This window comes from Echinops telfairi, unplaced genomic scaffold (assembly GCF_000313985.2).
Source record: "Echinops telfairi isolate 266 unplaced genomic scaffold, ASM31398v2 ScPeMD7_3;HRSCAF=10, whole genome shotgun sequence".
Classification (NCBI taxonomy): Eukaryota; Metazoa; Chordata; class Mammalia; order Afrosoricida; family Tenrecidae; genus Echinops; species Echinops telfairi.
Genome location: NW_022103899.1, coordinates 49,365,022 through 49,389,257, shown reverse-complemented (window position 1 = coordinate 49,389,257; position 24,236 = coordinate 49,365,022). Strand labels below are relative to the sequence as shown.

Sequence of the window (24,236 nt, the reverse complement as noted above, 5' to 3'; positions counted from 1 at the left end):
GCTATGAAAAGGCACTTCAATGATTATACCTGAAATGACATGATCTTTTTGAGTGTGTTTGGGTAAGGTGGTTGGTTACACATTGTGCTGCTAACTGCAAGGTCAGCAGTTCAAAACCACCGGCCATGTCAGGGAGAAAGTTCAGGCTTTTCACTCCCATAAAGAGTTAGTCTTGGAAACCCACAGCAGCTGTTCTACTCTGTCCTAAAGGATCTCTATGAGTCAGAATTAACATTATGACAGTGAGTTGTTTGTTTATGTGCTTTTCTAGCGCCCATGGGCCCCACCTCCCCTTCCCCTTGATTTTTGGTTTAACTATATTTAACTCTTGTGTTGGCTTCTCTGCTTCTATCTTGCCACTGGGGCTGGGTGTCTTATTTTCTAAGCAGATTTTCCCTTGCTTAAAAATCTCCCAACAAGAAGTCACCGGACTCTGAGTAAAATCTGTGTCCTACTTGGGGTCCAGTATGATCTGGCACTGGCCCCCTCTCCAGCCACGCCAGCTGAGGAACTACTTCACACTCGGGTCTCCATCTCAGCCTCTGGACTCGCCCCTCCCCCTGCAACCAGCAAGCTGCAACTAGCCTTCAACTCAGTGCTTTCTGAAATGCTGCTCATTTTCCCAGTGGGGCAAGAACTCGCCAAGAGCTCACGCCATTCACAGAACACAAGTACAGGGCAGCAGGCTTTCTTGTGCAGTGCCCCTGACTTTAGTCATTCAATAGCCACTTTCACTAATGTTAACTAACCTCCTTTCTCCCCCCAATGGCAGAGAGAAGCAGAGAAGCCAGTGTAGGGAGTTCATGAAATGGTCTGGGCAAAATGTATCGAGCTTGGGCTGGGGAATCTGTTGACAGAACCAGATGCTTCCGACCACACCATGCCCGCTGCCATCCAGTCGATTCAGACTCACTGCCACCCTGCAGGACAGGGTAGAACTGTTGCTTTGGGTTTCCGAGACTGTAACTGTTGACAGGAGTAGAAACCCCCCCCCCCCACACACACACACACCCCAGTGACTGGTGGTTTCCCACTGCTGACCTTGCGGTGAGCAGCCCTCTATGTAACCACTAGACCACTGTGGCACCTGTTGCTTCAGATGCGAACCATCATGTTTAAGTTCTGTTGGTTGGTGGTTTTCACATTTTTATTGGGGGCCAGCGGGGAGGGGGGCCTCCCTGTCCAACGGAAGAGCTCCCAGGTTCTTCAGCTTCTCCCAGCTGGAGCACGGGTGGCCCAGGGTGACTTGGGTTCTTGTCATCTCCAAGGGCACGGGCGATTGCAGGACGTGGTCTTGTTGACCAGACTGGCTTATTTGCTGGGGTTGCATCCAGGCAAAGTCAAAGTGTGCTGTTGCGTGTTCACTTGTGATCAGGTTCCCTATTCTTCATTTGCGCCTGCAGAAGGCAGAATCTCTCCAGTTATTTTTGGGCCCCAGATTGAAAATTTGAAACGACTTGGATGTCTCCAGCACTGTGGTCTCCAGTGAAACCCAGGAGTCTTTGGACTTTGTCTTGTGCCGAGTGAGATCTGCTCAGTGCCTGTTGGGTGATCACAATTCCCCGCCTCCTCCGGCAGGTAGCACGCACTACCCTTCTTCCTGGTCTCCTGAAGACTATAGCCTGCAATCGGAAGATGCCTCTTCCTCTGAAGCTCTTTGAAATCTCCGACATCGTGGTCAAAGATCCCAGCACAGGTAAGGATGAGTCACCCTTGACCTAAATGTGCAATGCATTTTTTTTCCAACATGAAAAATTCTAAATATGTAAAAGTGGACAAAGTATATAATTATCTCTGTAAATTCCAGCTTCAGCAGGGGTCAACATACGGCCAGTCGTCTTCATGTATACCCTACCCTGCTTCCCTGTCGTTCTTTAATGCCATGCTAGACACGATAGTGTTTCTTCAGTAAACATGTGCGTATGTTTTTGTGAACGACAAAGATTACCACTTCTCTCTTGTTCTGTGTCTTCTATTTATTTTTCCTAAGCTATCACCGCTGTCACACCATAATGTCATCAGATACCTAGCTAGTGTTCAGATTGCCCCAGTTTCATAAATGAAGTTTTTATTATAGAATAGAGTCTGATTCAAACCAAGGTATAGCTATAGCCAATTGCTCCGTCTCTTACATCTTCTAACATAAAGAGCATTTTCGCAAACACTTTAATAATACTTCTGATGAGCCCTCTTGAAACCTCGAGTTGAAAAGCGCTGTGGAAGATATTTTTTCCCTTATCACCTGAGTTTGAGGCAAGGTATCGTACTTGATAGGGCATCATCTGGGCCATTATAACTACTGACGCCCCTCTGCTGTGCCAACTCCTGTCCCTGGTGAGTGGTCTGGCCTGGTGAGTCCTGGAAGAAGGTTGGTTCAGCTTTTGCGTCACAAAGATGGTCTGAGAAATGTGGTGTATGTTTCATCAAAACCTTAGCCTGGCTGTCCGTCAAGGAGGTCTGCCCCACTCAGACACCCATGCCTCCTGTCTCTGACACGAGCCGGGCTCCGATTGTTCCGAGCTGTCTGTCTGGTGATTCATGGTCCACAGTGCCCTCACACGACTCAACGGCTGCCAGCGTTTCCTGGTTTCCCTGGGGGTAACTGTTCAAGTCCCACCTGTGTTCATTCATCGGTTCTTGTTCCGATTCTGCAGGAACATTCTTTTGACAAGTTGGCAAATGCAGAGGCCCTTTCCTTAGGCTCCTCTTGAAGAGGATATTATGACATCTTTCATTTTTCCTTTTTAAAAGCTGGCTTTTCTGTGGTGAGTTAGATGTGGGGATTGACATTTCAGTACTCCCAACTCTGCATTCAACCGTTTAAACCTCTCATCAATCCGCAGGCTAACCCTAACCCTACCCCTCCTTGATTTCTCTTCTCCCTCTTAATGGAGCTCCATCTTCCCTGTCACCCTACTCAACACCTGTTGGCCTTCTCATCCATTGCTTCATCTTCTACTCTTGCTCTCCCTCTTTTGGGAGCCTCCAAATTCTGTCCCCTTGGTGTACTAGTCTTTGTCGTGGTTTTTACCCTAATAGGATTGGTCCCATACAATAGTTCTCCTCTTGTGATTGCCCAACATCACTTAGAATAATAGTCTCCAGGTCTATCCGTGTCAGGAGCTGCTTCGTGGTTTCCCCATTGTTTTTCAGCTGTGCATAGTATTCCATTGTGTGCATGTACCCAAACTTTGTTATCCGTTCTTCTACTGGTGGGCATTTGGGCTGTTTCCAACTTCTTGCTGCTGTGAACAGTGCTGCGGTGAATGTGGGAATGCCCGTCTGCCCTGTAGTGGCTCGTAACTTCTTTAGAGTCTACACCCAGGAGAGGTATCACTAGATTGTACGGAATGTTTGCCCACCATTGTGTGAATTGTGCCAACCTGCTTCTGGCATTATTCATCACTACCAAAACGACTCAGAAAGATTGGCTGTGAATTGAACCATTTTAGGGCTGTTCCGGAGCTGTGGCTGTTCGACCCTGTGACCTCTCCACTGCAGCATCTCAGCCATGGCGGGGCCTTTCATTTGCTGTGTCGACCTGGTTTTAGTTACCTTACTACCTAGCCTTCGGACAGTGCTTTTGGTTTAAAAAAAAAGACCCACACTTCCTAGCTTTTGATTATTAGATCATTTCTTTGTGTCAGATGGTGCAAACATATATTTCCATGTAATATCCAGGGAAATTAATATGGAAAAGTGACTTATCTGTCATATCGACTATTACACTTGATGCCAGGGTTGAAGTTTGGGTCTCAGTCATGTATTCTTAAAAAATAAATGTTCATGTTAATAGCAGTGTCTGGTTTTTTGGCAGTAAATTACAATAGAAATCAGAAAACATTTTCCTTGCCAGCTGCAAATAGTTGAGGGTTCCTGTGCTTCCGGCCCTCCCCTGGTACAGGTAACTGAGAATTTGCTATAATTCCAACATCCAGTTTTTCCCTTAGCTTTAGTTTGTTTCCTTTCATCTTAGTTCTCTGATTTTTATGCCGTTTTGATCCTTGGGTATATCCTGCATATTTATAAATACAGGATTAGGTTAATTAGACTGGGTTTCCTCGAAATTTTGGTAATGCCACCATGCTTTTCAGGAATAATCCTCTTCTCTAATTGCAAGGACTCCCTGAGGTTTTTTGCGGTTTCTGGGGTTGGGGTTGGGAGGCAGGTTGGGCCCCCCACAACTGCCACCAGGAAGTTTTCTCCATAGGCCCGAACATGACTGACTATGTTGCAGCCCAGGTGTTTGCTTAGGGAGCTGTTCTTCTTTTTTGATGCTAAACCAAACAAAAGCCACTGCTGTGGAGTTGATTGTGACTCCTAGTTACCCTGTAGGGCAGGGGTCCTCAAACTATGGCTTGTGGGCCACATGTGGCCTGCCGAGGACATTTATCCGGTCTGCCAGGTGTTTTTGCCACTGCTGCCTGTCCTGCTTAGCAGCCGACTCGTCCCGGGCCCATAGGAATTTGTTTATAGTTTTTTTTAAACGATAGTCCGGCCCTCCAATGGTCTGAGGGACAGTGAACTGGCCCCCTGTTTTAAAAGTTTGAGGATCCCTGCTGTAGGGTAAGGGGAACAACTCCTTTGGGTTCCAAGATTGTAAAAGACAAGCAGAGAGCCTCATTTTTCTCTTGCTGATAAGTTCAAACCATCCACCTTTAGATTAGCAACCCAGCGCTGCTGTGAACACATCACTTTCGTGTTCTCTCAGAGAGCCAGCTTACTGTTAACTCAGAGAGCTCGCTTTCATTAGAAATCTGCTTCAAGATCTTCTTTTATACCTCCTCTTAGTTGTAAGTGCCTCTTTTGTTTCCCCTCAATCCAAGTCTCTGATAGGCCTCTCGTCTCTTTCCATGCCCATAAATGTTTTATAGATTTTCTTCAAGATGTTCTACTGGGTCAGTGAGATTTGAAGGAGAGAAGTCAAGACATAGAGTATGTCTACCATCTTGGAAACAGGAACTGGCTTTATTTACCTGGGGGCTCTTTCATGTCTGAGTTGTGGCTGTGCTTCCCAACTCCGTACCTCTGTGGCACATCCCGCATCTGTACATTTGGAATAACAACACAAGAGATGTGTTGTCAGGGTTACATGAAATTGCACTTTGAAAAGTTTCACTACATAATAAGGACTGGTTGCTATTCTTGCTTTTTTGAGAATAAGTCAAAGGGTACTGTTTTACAAAATCTTACAAGCCTTTAGTAAACAAAAATATCAAAATGTGAAACTATTGCTTCTCAACAGAGCCTCCATCTAGGTCTATAGACTTCTGCAGGCCGTGTTCCCATCTTGCAAACCCTTTTCCGAAGCAGTGTGTGCTCTGAAGTGTACACCATGAAAAAATGACAGTTTGGGCATTCCCAAGGGACTCAGATCATGTTCCCTTTCAGCGTTTGAGTCTGGGGAACAAAATCCAGCCGGATTGGGCAAGATCAGGGTGGTAGGGTAGGTGGAATACAAGGGGTACCCCCCAAAAAGCTGAACATTTTTTTCAAAGCTACGTATTTAAATTTTTTTACAAACAACCTTCTCACCTTCAAAGTACTCTCTATTATGTTTAATACATTTGTCAAATCTGTGATTCCATTCTTGGAAACATTTTTCAAACTCATCTGTTTGGATGGCTGACATCGCCTTCCTCATTTTGTTTCTCACCTTTTCTACATCATCAAATCACTGTCCTTTCATGTCCCTCTGCATTTCCAGAAACAAAAAGAAGTTGCACAGAGCAAAGTCAGGTGAGTAAGGTGTGTGGGGCAAGAGAGGCATGCCGTTTTTTGCCAAAAACCAGTGGGTGCACTGAGATGGCTGTGTGAGCAGATACATTGTCATGGTGGCAAAACCAGTCCCACGTCTGCTGCAAATGAGGCCATTTTTATTGCACACTGTTACGCAATCTTTTCGGAACCTCTAAAGAGAACAGTCTGACCTCATAGAATGAATTCCAGATGCACTATGAGTCAACCTTTTCGCCCATTCAGCAAGTTGATGGATGTCCTGAATGAGGTTCGCCATCAATTGACATTTCACCTCTTTTGAAACGAGAAAACCACTAATACACTTGAGTCTTTCCCATAGCACTGTCCTTGTAAGCTGTGTTCAACATTACAACAGTTTCTTTGGCATTTTTCCTGAGCAGGAGACAAAATTTTGCAGCCACACACTATTCTCTTAAATTGACCATCACAAAAAATGAGGTTTAAGTGTAACTGCTTTCATGAAAAAATGCACTGTTACCTGAGAGAAACTTCCCAGGTGATACCACTGGGTGCACTACCTCAGCGCGAGTTGCTTGTTGTGCCCCTAGTGGGAAAAATGCATACTACGAAAGCTGCACTCTGCCCAGGGCAATTCCAGTTTTTGGGGGGTACCTCCTCATAATTTTCCTAAAGAAATTCTCACAGGACAGCTCTCAAAGAAGAAGCAGGTGCATCATCATGACAGAAAAAAGATTTCAGCACAACTTTCCAGGCTTTTTCTCAACAGAGCAGTTCTCAGTTTTCTAGAAGTTCTTTCTACTAAGCCAGTGATCATCTTGTGTCCTTTCGAGAAAAGCTACCAAGATCACTCGTGGGAATTCCCCTAAAATCCGTTGCCATAACCTTCTGGCTTGAACTGAACTGGCTCAGCAGAGATCCCCTTGAAAGCAGCTGTTCTGATTGGACCTTTTTTGAAGGCTCCCTAAGGAGACCAAGGCAAGTATATTACCAAGAGAACTCGCCTGCAGCCATCCCCTAATTGCAGAATCGCGCCTACACGTGTTTTGTGTAGAATAAACCCATACAAGTATGAAGTGGAATCCCTGCAGTAGTGCTTTTGGACTTAGCCTGGTAGTATCAGGGTATTAGCAATCCCACAAGCCATGTACTTATTCCTCTGGTTGCTATCCCTCTGTTGGAGTACTTGGGAGCAGCGGTTACCCTAATCTTTAGCTTCCTTGGTTTTTCTTCGTTTCTACCCTGTTATATTTCAGAGTAAGAAAAAAAAATGTTAAGGTGGCAACGTGGGAAATTAAAAACAAAACCAGACCCGGAATATTGTTTTTGGGGTGATTCGTCATCCATTTCTTCTCAGTGGGTCGACCATGTGTTTTTATTGCATCTGTGGGATTTGTATTTGCCTTATCCAACACACTAGCCTCATGGCAGTTTTATGTAGGCAAGCCAACCATCCACAGTGGAAATCAATGATGGAATTCATTCTGGGTTTCAGTACGTTCCCACACACAGTAGCTGACCTGCTCCCTGCCCTCCTCCCACCCTACCAGGAGGTGAGGGTCTGCTCCCCCATCTTCAGGTTGGCCCTCCCATGACACATGGACTATGCCGGAATGGACTTTGTTGACTGGCCATCAGTGTGGAGTGAGGCTGCTAGCCTGCCAGTTTACAGGCTGAGCCAGGCACACCTCAAAAGTGCCTACACTTCTCTAAGTCTTCACACCTGAGCTCTTGCAGCCTGAGCCAACCTCTGCGTTTTTGTGCCTCGAGATCCACAGTGACAGCAGCATTTAAAATGAGTCAGGACTCGAGATTACGCTGATGTGTCCCCTCTGTTGGGCAGTGTGGCCTGTGTTTTGGAAGGAGACAGTCCGCGAGTAAGTTGTTCAGAGCATTGAAACGACTCTTGGGAGGTTGCTGCGTGAACGATGGGTGGGTTTTGATGGTTGATCCTTTTGTTGAATCTGTTCCATGTGCCCAGTAACTAAACAAGAAACAAAATGGCAAGCCATCATCTCAGGGGGGCAAAAGGCCTCCCTGTGAAAGTGCATGTCCAGACAAGCAACTAGATTTGGCAAAGCCAACCATTCGCTTTGCTTCCGACGTGCTGAGCGTATTCTGTCATCTTGCTTTGTTCCCTGAGCTGCGAGTACGTCTAGAATTTCCCACAAATGGTGAGAGTACACCCATTACAGGGTCGGGGCAGTTTAAGTTTAAAAAGATTGAGAACCTAGGGAAGGAAGGCCTGGCTTGGCCCTGTGGTCTGGTGATCTAAGACAGAGTGCGAGTGAGTCCCTGTAGGGTTTCTGAGAAGGTCATCTTTTTTCTTTTTTTTTTTTCCTGAGACAGTCATCTTTACGAATGGCCACAGGTTCCTCCCAGGGAGCCGCTGGTGAGTGGAACCACAGAGCTTCCTGTGTGCTGCCCAGTACCTAAGCACTTTGCCACCCAAATCAGAATAAACTCAACTGCCATCCAGTCGATTTTTGATTCATAGCAACCCTGTGGGACAGAGTCGACGGTCCCTTCAGGTTCCAGAGGCTGGGACCCTTGACAGGAGCAGATGGCATCTCCCTCAGAGCTGCTGACTTGCTGCTAGCGGCTCAGCGTGTAACCCGCTGCACCACCAGGGCACCTCCCTTACCCTCAGGCGTATCACGATACGGGGGTCAACGTGACATATACCTGTGGAGAACCCTGCTGGCCACATTGCCATGCTCCTTAGTTTCAACCACTTCTTTAATGCTTCTGGCTGTTGCCAGTTATGATGGGTAGGTGCCGGGGGTTAATGGGCCAAAGGAGCACCAGCTACTGGCTCACCTCTCTCCGTGCCTACTTGCCTTCTCCTGCCCTCCAAACCACTGTTTGAATAGTTTTCTCATGTTCTCCATCAGAGAATCTACTGCTTTTCTTCATTCTGCTTAGTTTGGATGTGAACGCCCCCACCCCCACCACCCCCTTATCAACATTTAGTACAGTCGGTATGTACATTCACCTTCCTTCGGAAGTTCTCTCTCGACTGCTGTGGCTGCCACTGAGCATGACCACTTTTCTCTTCACTTGTTAGTTGGCCTTTCTTTCAGTCGGGTGCCAGTTTGTGCCTGCTAGAGTTCATCGGAAGTCCTGCTGCTGCGTGTCACTCATCGTGTTGAAACATGCCGCTGGGACCAGTGGGGGCTGCAGGCAAGGCCCTTCAGGGATACCCCTGTGTTAGCTTCTTAGGCTGCTTCCTAACAGGAAGCTCAACCAACACTGGCCTCTGAGGGGATCTGCTGGGCTGAGGTGGTTCATGGCCGAAAGAGCAACTCAGAAGGTGATCAACTCGGGCTTTTTGGAATCTCAAGGAGGCAATCTTGGTAGATGCTCTCCGAGGACACAGAACACGATGAATCCTTCAGAGAATGGAATACCGCCTCGTTGAAGAGAAAGCCAGGAAAGTTGTGCCGAGGAGTAATTTTTTCCATTAAGGTAAATGCCCCTCTCCTTCTTTAAGGGTAGCAAGGGCTGCCCTCGGAGGTTTTTCTTGGGAAGCAGTACTCCAGCTACCTTACAGCCCTGATCTTGCTCCTTTCAGGTCTTTGTTTTCCACAAACTCAAGACACTGAAAGGAACATGATGGGACATCCCCACCTCACCCCTCTTCCCACCCCATGAGGCCAGAACTGCTGTTGTGACATGATGTAAATCAAAGTGGGTAGAGTTCTCCCCGGCGGGGTTCGAGATGGAAACGAAGGGTATCGCTCTACATGGAGGCTAGCTTGAGAAATGGTACCTTCAAAGTCTAATATATTTTGTTTAATCAAGGTTTGTATGACTTTGTAGCAGCAATAGTTTGTTACTTCCTCTTCTATCTGTATGTACCCCAGTATTCCTGGGTCTTTCCTGTGTTGTGAGTGACTGAAATCTAGAGGCGGATCCTGGGCGTTTTCTCTGTACCTCTCTTCTTGACACAGAGCTTAGGAAAAGCATTTTTCCCCTTTCCATTATGTGCTTGTGAAATACTGCCTGAGCCATTAGAAATTGCACGTAGTCATTCTGTCGCATCAACTAGTGGAAGATCACCTAGCACCCGCATGTGGACTCTGGTTTTCCAGAGAGCGCTTATGTCACCAGGATGACTTGATTTAATTTTACAATTTCATATTTCTGGCATGTTGGATTTCCAATTAATAATTGAAAAAATCTGGACTCAGGAGCAGTGACATTAACAGTGTTTGAAGTAGCATCAGCGGCATCTGCGATGGCCCCTCTGCTGTGTAAACACATGCTTTTCAGGACAGGGTGATTTTAGTGTGTTTAGTTCCACAGAGTTAAAGTCTGCTGACGTGAATATAATGTGCTCCGTCACGCATCAGAGATTGCGTTTTTCTAATCGAGAAAAATCCATTCCAGGTTTCTGCTCCCCAAATGAGAACCAACCTGCGAGGAGACGGCTTTTCATGCATCACAAGGTCATGGGCTGCCTCACGCCCTGGTTTCCTGGGCTTCCAGCATGATGTTGGGAATAGACAACTGTACCTTGCAAAGGGCTGTCATAGAAAAGGTGTCATAGAAAAATTGTTCTTCAGTTGTATAGGGTTTACTTTTGAAATGAATAGTATATTGGTTGTTATCCGTGCTCACAAGAGCGTGTGTATTTTTTACTTAGGAGTAATTTTACTTTTTTTGAAATAAAAATATATATATATACAAATAGTTGGAGTTTCTGGGTGAGACAAATGGCTAACAAGCCCCCAAGCCGCCAAGATGCCTCAGAAGAGAAGCCTGGCTTTCTCCTTCCTAAAAACTAGCCATTTAGGGAAAGAAGGGAAACGCACGTACACACTCTGCTTCTCCCTAAAATGCTTTGCCAGACATGTCCTATTCAACCACATGCTTGCCATTTCTATAGATAGCCATAAATGTGGATACTTTTAAGTAATTACAAGGTAACGAGCCAGGGTGAGGCTTCCCAAAGTTCCTATTAAAGTGTAATGAAAAGTAATGGAGTTCTTCCCATTCGCTTTAAAGCCCCCTCAGGCGCCTTCTGTCCTGCACTGTGCTGCTCCTCCTCCGCCTCCTCCTAAGAGGCTGTGGCGTGTTCTGCCACATGGGTGTGCTGTAGTGTCATGGCACAGACTTGAAAAGCAGCAAGATTGTGAGGGACTGCCCTTGTGCGGTCGCGTGCCACGGACCCCGCCTACTTTACGTCTACTTCTTCTGAACTTCTCTTGCAAAAAGGACGGTTTTCAAAATTTGCAGTCCTACCGAGAGTGGATAACAGTTCCCACTTCCTACCATTTGATAGGATTTTTTAGTGTTATGTCATTGCGGGCTTCTCACAGCTTTTGTAAATCCTTTCGGCCTACCCTGAAGTCCTCTAGGGGCTGTGTAAAATTTGCAGTACAAGCCTTTGGTTCTCTGGAGTATTGGTGCTCATTTGTGGGCTGGAATAACGCAACGCCTCATTGTGACTTGGGCCTGTTTTCTGAGCTGGGCCATGCTTGTCTTCTCAAGCTCAGTGCCTGGCCCTGACTGGCCTCAAAGCTTTGGTGGTCTTCCAGCACCCCTTGCTCCCAGCCTCTTTCTTCGGGCTCTAGTGCAGTGGTGAGAAGGAGTAGGAAGTTCTCTCGAAGGTTCCATTATTTTTCTTGGTGCCACCCAAGCTCACACAGTCTTACATTCTTGTTTGCTTTTAGTCCCTGGTCCCTTAATGACCCGGACAGTGAGCAGGACTCCCTTCTGAAAGGTGGTGTATGCAGTAATCACCTACCCAAAGCCCCTCCCATGGCTATCTAGTTAACTACGACTCAGCCACTCTCTATAGAGTGTCCGAGATAGTAAATCTTAATCGATGAGGCAATAGCCTCATCTTTCTTTCTCCTGAGGAGTAGCTAGTGGGTTTGAACTGCCGACCTTGCAGTTAGCAGCTAGTGCTTAACCCACAGTGCAACCATGGCTCCTTGGTCAAATTCTGGGGAACACTATGTACCATTCTCTCCCTTTCTGTCCTTGTGAAGCTCATCTGGCACGTTCTTCCAGCTCGCAGCCTCACAGCCCGCCACCCCTCCGCTGGGTGGTTTACATCAGCCTCTCCAGGCAGCACTTTGAAGTCTGGGAAGTACATGGATAATTTAGGCTGACAGACTTGGCAGGCCCGTTTAAAAAGCAGACTTGTTTGATGGCATGACACAGGAGGTCTGTTAACTGAGTTATAAAGAACTGAGGCATTTCCAACCAACTCGAGTTTTTGGCATGAAATCGAAATAGTTCTTATTTTGTGGCGGGCAGTCAATGAACTTCCTATGATGTAATAAGGTCTTTGGGTGCCAAAGACTAGGAAATGGGCATTTTCCTGAACCGTGCACTTTATCCTTGGAGGAGCGGGGACGGGGGATGCAGCTACTTTCTCTTTAGACTCAAATAGGCTACAGCAGAGGCACCGTGTTAGCTGGCAGTGAGGAGGCAAGTCTAGATGCAGTAGTGCGCCCTGCGGAGGGGGAGGGGATGACTGAAAATCCACGGACTTTGTTTTAAAAATTCTGCAGAATTCAGTCTTTTAAAATACTGCAAAATTCTTTATATGAAAATGCTAAAACAATAATACTAAGGTACTAATAAATAAATACTAAAATGAAAATACTAACAATACTGCAAAATTCATTCTTAAGGCACACAGCTATGATTGCACGGAGACACTCTCAATATACTGATTTTTTTTTTAATGGCCTTGTATATTTTGGTGTAATGTCACTATTCTGGCCATCAAATACCACTTAGTTTGTTTTTCTATATTCTCAGACTCTAATCTAGATGTTGCTACTTTTATCCGAAAGTCAGGATTCATATCATTTGTGGATCAGGAAAGAAGCACCCCAGGGCAGAGGTTACCAAAACAAACGTTTAGGCAATGTTGCTTAGTCTGGGCTGGGGGCCTTAGGTCTGGCCGGTCCCTCCCAGCAAAAGTGTAACTACAAAGTAGCTCCAGGACGGGTCTGTGTGCTAAAGTGGAAGCATGTGACATCAGCAAATGGGTACCACATGGCAGAGATACCCAGAAGCAAGTCAGCGTTCTGAAAGGGATAATTTGGTTCTGTTTCATTTCATTTTCCCCTTCAGGGGAGAGAGAGCGGCATGTGCATCTCAGGAGAACTCGGGCCCCACCTTGGTTTTTGCATGGGGTTGGTTCTCTTGGCTTTCGTGCTGGCCGCGTTTCAATGTGGACCTCCTCTTCTTATACTGCTGAGGATAAACTGTTAGACACTAATGTTCGTTTTCTTGAAGGCGGAAGGGCTGGAGAGTGGTGAAGGTATGGTATTTGTCCGCATCCACTGGATCTTGTGCTGACGGAGGATGTGGCCCACCGGCTGGCCCTGGCCGTGGTCATGGTTGTGTGTTTACCTCTTCTCCCAGGCTTCGTCCTGCACTTGAAAGCCAGTACTGAGGCTTTCACCTGTGCAGGTGTTGTCCTGACGCTAATCTCTGCCTTCTGGACAGCTGGGTGGGGTGCCTGGGACGCAGCAACCCAAACGGACTCACTGCCTCGAGCTGATTCATCGATTCATGACTGTCTGTGGGCAGAGTGGAACTGCTCCCTCGGGTTCCCAAGATGGCAAGTCTTCATGAAGCCAACAACCTTGCCTTTCTCCCACGGAGAGGCTGGTGGGCGTAAATTGCCCATCTCGAGCTTAGCAGCTCGGGGCTTAGCCCACAGCGCCACCAAGGCCCCTTTTTGAACACAGTAGGTACCCCGAACTATTAAATGGTAAAAATGGTTATTTCTCCACATTGGTCCAGTTAGGAATTAAACTCGGGTTATACTTCCCCTGAGTTATAGGATTGATGACTGACTTCTAAAATAATATATTCCACTTGATTACATGGACTTCTAAAATATCAAGGATCTACATGTGAAAATGTAAAAACGGTTCTAGATGGCGAGGTCCGAATTCCGGACACAGTGTGTTCAGTTGCCGTTCGTCCCTTGAGCTGATTCTGACCCCCAGCTACTATAGGTGCTTGCAGATTCCAGCTGCTTCTGGGCTATCGCGGCTGAGACCCTGCAGAAGCAGATCGCCAGGCTTGTCCCTCGGTGCCCCTGGGTGGGTTTGAACCACCAACTTTTTGGGTAGCAGTTGAGTGCTTCAAGGTTTGCCCCACCAAACCAGACCCTCAAATCCACCCCTGTAGAGTCCATTACAACTCCTCGTGAGCCCATGGATGGAGCAGAACATCTCTATACCATCTCCTAGGCTGTAAACTTTACAGAAGCACACTGCCACAGCTTTCTTCTCCAGAACGGCTGTTGGTTTGGACTGCCCCCTTTTCAATGTTTTTAAATCACTTTATTGGGGGCTCTTACAACTGTTATTCTGTACATCAATTGTATCAAGGATATTTGAACATATGTTGCCATCATCATTTCCAAAGTATTTTCTACTTGAGCTCTTGCCATAAGCTCCTCTTTTTTCCTCCTCCCTCCCCAGCTCTCCCACCCTTGTGAATCCTTGATCAATTAGTTAATATTATTTTGTATCTTACACTATCCATTGTCTCCCTTCACCCACACTTCTGTGATTCATCCCCTTTGGGGAGTGGGCAGCTATATATCCAACTTTTTTATGGGTTCCCCCTTTCTCCTCCTTCCCTTCCCCAACCAACCCCCTACACTCATGATATCACTACTCCCACTACTGTTCCTGAGGGGTTTATCTGTCCTGAATTCCATGTGTTCAGAGCTCTTATATGTACCAATGTGTGTTCTCCAATCTAGCCAGATTTGTAAGGTAGAACTGGGTCATGGTAGTGGTGGGGAAGGAAGCATTCAGGAACTAGAGGAATCATGTGTGTTTTATTGGTGCCATACTGCACCTTGTTGAATCATCCCTTCCTTATAACCCTTCTGTGGGGATATCCAATTTTCTACAGAGGGACTTTGGGTCTCTACTTCAAACTCCCTTGCTTGTGTCAATGTGGTTGTTTGTTTAGGATCTTGTGGTACCTGATACCGTCAACAGCCTCATGATCACACATTCTTCCAAGTGGGCTTATTTGCTTCCCTGCCGGATGGCTGCTTGTTTAACGTCAAGCCTTTAAGACCCCAGACACGATATCTTTTGCTAGCCAGGCACTACCCATTATCTTCACCACATTTGCTTATGCACCCATTTGTCTTCAGCGATCGTGTCAGGAAGGTGAGTATCAAAGAGTGCCAGGTTATTAGAACAAAGTGTTCTGGTGTTAAGGGTGGCCTTGCGTAGGGGTCAAAGTCTGTCTGCTATCTTAATGCTTAACATAAATATAGGTACATTAGTCTCTATCCCTTTCAAAATATAAATTAGTATATTTCATTATAAATTAGTATATACATGCCTATGTAAATTAGTATATTTCATTATAAATTAGTATATACATGCCTATAGCTAAACCTCTATAAATAGTTTTTGCCTCCTATTTCTTCCCTCTATTTCCTTTCATCCTCCTCCTATCCCACTATCATGCTCACCCTCTATTAGGCTCTCAGTAATTCCTCTCGCTTACATTGTACTTGATTAAACCCCACCAGGCATTATACACCCTCCTCGCCATCAGTTTTAGTTCTCTTGTTGTTCCCTTATGCCTGAGTTTGTTGGCTCTCCCCTCCCCGCCCCCTCCTCTCCTATGTCCCTCCAGAACTGCCAATCCCATTGTTTTCTCCTCGGGATTGCTCATCCTGCCTATCTTATATAGGTACAGGGTGAAAGGAAAACAAAACAAAACAAAAAACCAATAGATAGTTCCAGGTCTGCCTGCTCTGACCCTTATGTTTTTGAATCAAGTCTGATGAGGTGCCAAGTCCTGTCCCCCAAGTCAGAAGTCTGTTTTCAGGATTCCTCAGGGACTTGTTTACTTTGCTCCTCTTGATGCCCTGTTGCATTCTCTTGGTGGTACACCCTGCTGTGCATGGGGCAGACCAGGCACACTTTCTGCACAGTGTCTCCAGTGCTGTCCCCCATAGCCCTATGGGTCAGTGAGGGAACATCGTGTCGTGTCGTGGTGGGGCTGGCCCTACTGTCCTTTCTGTGCATTGACTGATCTGAACAGGGATGTCGTCCCTGGGGCTTGGTGGGCCAGAATGAGGTTCTCTCTCTCTTCCCCCCCCATTCCCCTCCCTCTCCCCCCCCCTCTCTCTTCCTCTTAGTTTTGGTTGGTAGCCCAGCTCTGTAACCAGGGAATCACTAGGGACCCTTTAATTAGATGTCTGAAGAATATCTGTTTTGTATTCACTATGGCTGGTTAGTCATCTTTGGGAGTGAGTCTATGGTAGAGCTTTTGTTCAATAGGCTAATCGGAAGTCTTTCTTAATTTTCAGTTGGTTTCCCTAGGGAGGTATTAGTTTGATCTTTCTCTTTTCCCAATTTGAAAAGTAAAGCAAGACTAACAGTCCTTCCGTGTTTGTCTTAGAGCAGTGCTCTTCTCCTTAGTAAAGGGCCCCCAGACCCATACCACCCTGAACATGCCCGGTCTTGTTGATCTTAGAAGCCAAGGTTGGACCTGGTTACCACTTAATTTGGATGGAGGTCACTTGGGGAAATCTGGTACTCTGGACCTAGCACCACTCACAGCTGTACTGTGATGTTTCAAATAGCAGCCGGGTCACCCAGAGTGAGCAGTTTTCTGCAGAGCTTCTAGACTAAGAACAGACTCACTGCCATCTAACTGATTCCAGCTCACAGTGACCCCTTAGGACAGAGTAAAACTGCCCCTGCGGGTTTCTGAGATGAGGCTTTCTACGTCCATAAAAAGCCTCATCTTTCTCCCTTGGAGCGGCTGGTGGTTTTGAACTGCTGACATTGCAGTTAATAGCCCAACATGTAACCAAGGCTCCTAAAGAACAGACTAAGTGGAAGGAATAGGCTATCACTTCTGAGAGATTAGCCACTGAGAACCTTCTGACTGGAGGCAAAACATTGTCCACTACAGTGCTGGAAGGTAAGCGCCTCAGGTTGTAATGCACACAAAACACAACTGGGGAAGACCTGCCTCCTCAAAGTAGAGTCGACCTTCATCAAGTGGGTGGAGCAAAGCTTTCAGGACCTTCCATTGCCGATGGGCATGACTCAGAAGTAGAAGCAGCAGCTGTAAACATTGGATGGCACAGGAGAGGGCAGTGCTTCATTCTGTTGTACAATGGGGCACTGTGAGTCAGAATTGATTTGACAGTGTGTATATATATATATATAAAATAAAGTTGAATGATACCACAGAATTTGAGTCCACCTCACTCTAATGCTGTGGTTTTGTTTAGTTTTAACACAGGTCTAGGTTCATGTAACTATCACCACAATCAGAATACATGATGGTCCCATCACCCCCAAGCCCCCTCATGATGTGCCATTACATTCACTTCATGTCCTCACATCTAAACCCCAGCAACTCATCTCTTCCACTAGTATAGTTTTGCTTTTTCTAAACTAGCAGCTGAGTGGAGTTCTACTGTGTGTCACCTGCTGGGGTTGGCTTCTTCAGTCTGCAAGCAATGCCTTTGAGACGGATCCAAGGAGACAATCTATCGCTGGTTTGCTCCCTTTTTGCTCAGTAGTGTTCCCTTGTATGGGTGAGTTAGTTAATTGTGCCAGCCTGGCCGATAATCACATGTGGGGCTAATTGAAAGGCGGAGGGATAAATGGGTGGTGAGCCTCGGCCTTTCTAGTTCTCGGGTCTCTTGTTTTGTGATGGTTGCACCGGGTGCAGCTGTCTTAGCAGTTCCCTGCTTCAGCTTGCAAGATTGACTTCCTACAAGACATCCCCAAGGAGAAGCTACATGGACCTATCCCAATGCAGCCCTGGGTGCTGGAGCAGCCGTGTGGAGACCCCTGCTAGTGCTGAGATGCTTATTCGTTCACTGACTCAGCTTTCTTCCTGCAGTCGGCATCATTGCCTGTGTTTTGTGAGGTGGAGGACTTTGCGGACTGGTGTTGGGTTAATGGGTTAACGTTGGGCAGCATTGGGTTGGAATGTTTTCGTGATGTACATTTTCTTTACATAAAACTCTCTCTTATACATGAGTTGCTGTGGATTTGTTTCTCCAAAGTACCCAGACTAAAACAATGGGCAAGGGCCCTTGTTTTCTCAAAGTTTGCTTTCCGCCTCTTTGTTACTAGGAAAGCCCTACATTGGTACTGGTTTTCATTTACTGAAAGAAATCTGAAGAGGAATTTTGCTTTTTTTTTTTAAAGGTGAAAAGCAAAACTAGCATCAACCTCTGTTTTGCAGCGAGATGTTAATTAAAGAGACAGCTTGTATCTGAGCTCCTTCCTGGAACCCCCACTCAGCATCAGGCCGCCATAGCAGTGCACTGCCTCTGTAAACGCCGTGTGTTAGTAGCGCTGCTATAGGTTTGACACGCCATTTGGTCTGATTTGGCAGGTCATGTTTTTTGTTGTTGTTGAGAACAAAACAGACCAGAATATTGAGCAATGTGCCTGCCAGTCTCTACATGTCCAATTCCACGAATAAATATGCCTTTTAACAATAGCATCATATCCCGATGAGTGACTGCATGCACTTTACGTAACCGTGCCCGGTGTCGTCGTTTCTAGACGTCACTATTGGACGTCATATTGCAGTGAACGTCTCCTACACAAAGCCTTTTTGTGTATGCAGGATTATTTCCTTGGGGTAGTACTGCGGAATTAAAGAGTAGGACGTCTTAAAGGTCTGGCATATACAGTTGGCCCTTGAACAAGCAGATGAGTCAGCACTGCTCCCTCTTGAAGCTGAAAATCCATGTATAACTTTGATTCCTCTCACCCACACGTAACTGCTGATAAACTGCTGTTGTCCATTAGCCTTATAGATGACCTACACCTTCCTTCAGCACTGCTTCTGTGAGAGCTGTGTATTAAGTCTACACTCACATAAGAGCTGCCTTGTCAGCACAGGATAGCAAAGGATGGTTCACATGCAGCCAAGGCTGTTGGCACCTTGCTAGCATAACTGACAGTTTCGCAATTGTCCTTTTTCTTTTTTACTATGGTCATTTAGGCAAGACTCGTTCATCTTAAAATGGTGAGCAGACTCGAATTCTATCTCGCAAGACTGGCTAGACCAGAGGAGGTACACTGGTACAGATAGGAACTGAAAATACAGGGAATCCAGGACGGATGAGCCCTATAGGACCAGTGGTGTGAGTGGCAAAACAGGGAGGGTAAAGGGAGAATGGGTAGGAAAGAGGGAACCAATTACATGGAACTGTGTGTGACCTCCTCCCTGGGGGCCAGACAACCAAAAAGTGGATGAAGGGAGACGTCGGTCTGTGCGAGTTATGTCAAAATACCCATTTATAAACTATCAAGGGCTCATGCGGGAGGGGGGAGCGGGGAGGGAGGGGGAAAATGAGGACCTAATGTCGGGGGTTTAAATGGAGAGAAAATGTTTTGAGAAACGATGTACAAATGCGCTTTACACAATTGATGTGTGTATGGATTGGGATAACAGTTGTATGAGCCCCTAATAAAATGTTAAAAAAGAAAAAAAAAATGATGAGCAGAACTCAATCTGTGATACTTCTCTGGCGTATTCCTAAATTCTTCCAAAAGGGTTTTACCGACCTCACTGTACATAAGCATAAAGTCACTGTCCCGGGATCCCGTACCTAAAATCACCTTAGCAATTCCGGTGGTTGAAATTGGCGATTTTGGCTTGTTGTGTAATCCTGAGGGCGAGTGTTTGTACGTTCATTAATTGATGTACTTTTTGAGTGGCTTTGGGATGAACCCATTTCTAGAGTCACGGTGATTGTGACCAGTTCTCTGCTTTTCTTTCTAGATGTAGGTGCCAGGAACCACAGGCACCTCTGCGCTGTGTATTACAACAGGAGCCCTGGGTTTGAGATTATCCACGGACTGCTGGACAGGCTCATGCAGCTGCTCCAGGTGCCTCCTGGTGAGAAGAAGGGCGGCTACGCCATCAGAGCTTCGGAAGGTGAGGCAGCGCTCGGCCTGAGCTCGGGATGCTGGGATGCTGGGCAGTGCCCTCGTCCTGGTAAAGCTTTCTGGTATGAATGGGACAAAGAGAGGGTAAGGCTTGCCTTCAGTTCATCCTTAGCATTTTTTCAGAAATTATTCCTTTTCCTTCCAGCTTTTTAGGAGCTCTTATAAGCACTACATGACATGCCTTTTTCCCCACCAAGCTGTAGTAACTCCTTTTATTTTGCAGCTAATATATGTTGATCTCCTTTATATAAGTCAGATTTTTACAGTAGTCTTGATGAGCATTGGACTAGCCCCAAGGTCAGCTGTTCAAACTCGCCAGGGAAAAGTGAGGTTGACTGCTGTCATAAAGATGCCCAATCTAATGTGGGGTTGCCAGGAATCAGCTTCAACTCACCGGCATTGGGTAGTGTATGATACTGTCATTTGAATCCCATGTACATCATTTATTTTTAAACCGTTTTTTTGGGACATAATCCACATATTAAATCCCATATATGTTAGCACCAAGACAGAGGATATATTCTGATGATTGTACATGATTTCCATATGTTAGTTTGGTTTGGAGTGTTACTGTGTGATATTTTCCCATTATTAAATGCATTCATAAGCTGTAACTGCTTCTGATGTGGTTTAAGATCCTTTTTTTAGGTAGGCCAACTTATTATAGTAGCTTTTCTTATAATATGAATATTTACAAATTCAGACTTGAGGCTCCTTTTCAATCTACTTTGCCTGTTAAGGTAAACTTCTATAATGATTATAAAGTTTTTGCATATAACACTTATGAAATGTCTAAGATTGATGAATTAGAGACATCTTGGTCTATGTTTTGATATACACGGTCGGTCCAGACCCACTGATAGTATGTTGTGTCATTATAAATCCATGTGTCACGATAAATCTCACATTTGGATTATGGTGTCAATTAAAACTACCAAAAATACCCTAGATGACTAGAAGAATGGCCCAATCTGTCTTGGAGGAAGGAGTCATTTAGAATGCTCCTTAAAAGGAAGGACAGCTAGACTTCCTGTCTCATACTTTGGACATGTTATCAGGAGAGACAAATCCCCAGAAAAGGCCTTCTTATGTGGTAAAGTAAAGGGTCAGCAAAAAAGAGACCCCTTGGCTACATCACGGGGCTCAAACATAACAGTGCGGATGGCGCACGAGTGGGCATTGTGTCTCCTGTGTTCGTGGGCCGCTGTGAGCCAGAACTAGCTCAAGAGCACCTAACAACCAGCGGTTCACGCAGGGATTTCTCCATCTGCTAATCTAATGTCAGTTGCTGTCCTTGTTCTGGCCTTAAAGAAACCAAGGACTAAAATAGTAGCTTGTCAAAATAAGCCCATAGCAAAGCTGGTGTGTGTTATTCTTTGTCCCTTTCATCTCGTTCTTTGTCTCTGTGGACAGGGGGCTTCAGAAAGTTCATGGAAAGATGGGTTGAAAGGATAATGGAATTTTTGAAGCCCCTTGTTTGTGCATATATACACATGCACACAGCCTTACATCCACAAGCAAGGAACACAGTTGGTTCCCAGACTCTTAAGTAAGCCTGTCAACATACACATTTGATTGCTGGAGCCTCTTTAGCTACCTCTGTTATCTTGCATCTCTGCGCTTTTTCTGCTGAGAAAAGGTCTTCAAAGTACAAAACAGTAGAGTAGAAACAAGTTAAAGGCTGCTACCTCCTGCTAGTCCTGATTATGGGGTTGTCTTCTATTACTCTGACATATGGTTTACTTTTAATAATTAAAAATCCCTGGTGGTTTGGAAGTTATAATTGAGCTAAGCCTGTACACCAGAGAGCCCTGCTAATGTCAGCTATATTGACAGTCGGACTGCATTTCTGCCCTGTGTCACGAACTCGGCCAGCCTCCTTTGTGCTGCCTGGTGTGGTGGCAGCACTGAGAGGAAGGGACCCACTCCCCCCTCTGAGAACCTTGGCTTCTCTCCACAGATGAAGAAACTGGGAGCTCACTTGCTGGATCACCGCTTCGATCCTGAGGAGTTTGGTTGACATTGGAGGGCAGCCTTGCCTGCAGAAGGCCTTGGGCAGCCCGAGCTGTGTGTGCACCACGGGCGCACAGTCCACAGGGGCTTGTATTTGCTGAGCACACTTGCAATGAAGAGCACAGAATGCGAGAAAGTGATTGCTGAGCCGGTGCTAGAATGAGGTCACTGTGGAGGGAAGACAAAAAAGAGGAAGGGCTGCCTTCTCAGCATGCTGCAGGGCATTTTTCGGGTTTCAAACGGGCTTTAATGCTTTAGTGGCATTTGATCAGATTATTATAGCATCTGTATATGCTTTTTTTTTTTTTTTCAGGCTTCTTCCCCTTCATTTTTGTGGTTTACTGCAAGATAAATTATGTATGTTAAAATGCATTTACCCTTTTTCACAAACCACTTCTGGGCAAGGACAATTCTCAGCATTTTTGTGTTCAGAGCAGATATGTGGTTGCTGGGCGAAGCAGGGGCAAAAATACTTTCTTTTACAGTGTCGTGGGCTTTGCAGGTGATTGGCTACGTTGGCTCAGAGTGTGGTTTCCTCCCCTCCCCTTTAATTTATTATCATTTTCAGTTTTGATTATTCACAGTTCTATAGAAAACTTGAGTTTAGCTGCAGATGAGCCCTCTGATGAGGGACAGGCGTCTTAGTGCTTTTCAGGGTGATATTTGTAGTTTGCATGCTGCTCAGAATTCTTCCCGTGCGACAAAAAGGGGCCTGGTGAGCAACCTGCTCGTTTCATCCTGCACCGTAGGTACGCATGGGTCACGAAGGCCCCTCTGGTACTCCTGCACCTAAGCAGTCGTTGACCTGACCTGTAGGTCTTGCCTTTTTCTTCCTTTAGGAACACCTGTGAAAGATTTCAAAGCCTAAAACATGGGTGAAATTGTAATGTTTCCCTGGTCTTCACACTGGTTGTTCGTGTAATGTGAGCTGGGAACTGTATGCGAAAAGTGCACAGGGAACAACTCGCCCGTAAAGGTGGTGTTTCAGCTTCGGGTTTGATTTGCACGGAACTCCTGTGCCAGAAGAGAGAGCTGTGTGGGCTGCATCCACGTGGGCGCCCCACCGGCAGAAACGTCACTCTCTCCAGGCAGCAAGGTTTTTAAAAGCTTGGAGGTTTGGAAGCTTCCTGATCTTAATCCTCAGTGTCAAAATAGCCCTCCTGCCTTGGGTTCAAAAGTGATGTATGCACCACGGCTGCAGTAGTGACCACCCAGTCAGGACCCCAGTGTGACTGTCAGCAGTTGTCCACCGGCTCTGGTTGTGTGCCTGGGGGGTGCTGCTCCTGCAGAGGTGCCCACTCGCGCCGCCCCGTTTGTTCTAGGCCAGCATTGCTCTTCTGGGAGCAAACTGGCACGTGGACTGCCCCAGGGCTGTTTTAGGCCGGGCTTCCTGGCCCCGCCAGGTGGACCCAAGGGCTGTTTTAGGCCGGGCTTCCTGGCCCCGCCAGGTGGACACTGCTGGATCCCGGGCTTCCTCTCCCCAGAGGAGCCATCTGACAAGCTTTGGTCTCAGTTACCCCACCATGAACGTGTGTGGTTAATATCTCTGTGTGGGTGCTCTGTCTGTGGAAGAGTATATATACAAGAGCAAGCGTAAGACATATTTGTCTTAGCCAGTGCAGGCTTAAGAATAACTCAATAAAATTCTTTTTTTTAAAAATCATTTTATTGGAGGCTTGTACAACTCTTATCACAATCCATCCATCCATCCATTTTGTCAAGCACATATGTATAATTGTTGCCATCATCACTTTCAAAACATTTTCTTTCTACTTGAGCACTTGGTGTCTGCTTCTCAATTTTCCCCCTCCCTCTCTCCTGAACCCTTGATCATTTATTTATTTATTTTTCATGTCTTACACTGACCGATGTCTCTCTTCACCCACTTTTCTGTTGTCCGTGCTCCAGGGAGGGTCTTATATGTAGATCATTGTGATTGGTCCTTCCCCCCACCTTGCCCTTACTCTCTTGGTATGGCTACACTCATGATTGATCCTGAGGGGTTTATCTGTCCTGGATTCCCTGTGTTTCCTGCTCTGATCTGTACCAGTCTACATCCTCTAGTCTAGCTAGACTTGTAAGATAAAATTGGGATCATGATAGTGGGGGGAGAGGGGAAAACATTAAGGAACTAGAGCACTGGTTTTCAACCCCTTTGGGGGGGGGTCGGATGACCCTTTCACAGGGGTTGCCCGATTCATAACAGTAGCAAAATTACAGTTATGAAGTAGCAAATGAAAATAATTTTATGGTTGGGGGGGTCACCACAACATAAGGAACTGTATGAAAGGGTTGTGGTATTAGGAAGGTTGAAAACCATTGAACTAGAGGAAAGTTGTATGTTTCATCGGTGCTACACTGCACCCTGACTGGCTCATCTCCTCCCTGCGAACCTTCTGTAAAGGGATGTCCAGTTGCCTACAGATGGGCTTTGGGTCTCACTCTACACTTCCTCTCATTCACAATGATAAGATTTTTTTATTCTTTGGTGCCTGATACCTGATCCCATCGACACCTCTAATGTCAGTTGCTGTCCTTGTTCTGGCCTTA

General features: G+C 46.1%; 1 protein-coding gene across 1 annotated transcript in view; it reads left to right on the top strand.

The window, feature by feature from the left end:
* The window catches only part of FARSB (phenylalanyl-tRNA synthetase subunit beta), a 60,340-nt gene that overhangs the window by 22,608 nt on the left and 13,496 nt on the right, over positions 1-24,236 (top strand). The window contains exons 15-16 of the mRNA XM_004701641.2: positions 1,579-1,696; positions 19,507-19,662. Coding sequence (XP_004701698.1) covers positions 1,579-1,696; positions 19,507-19,662 — 274 coding nt within the window. The remainder of the gene's footprint in view (positions 1-1,578; positions 1,697-19,506; positions 19,663-24,236) is intronic.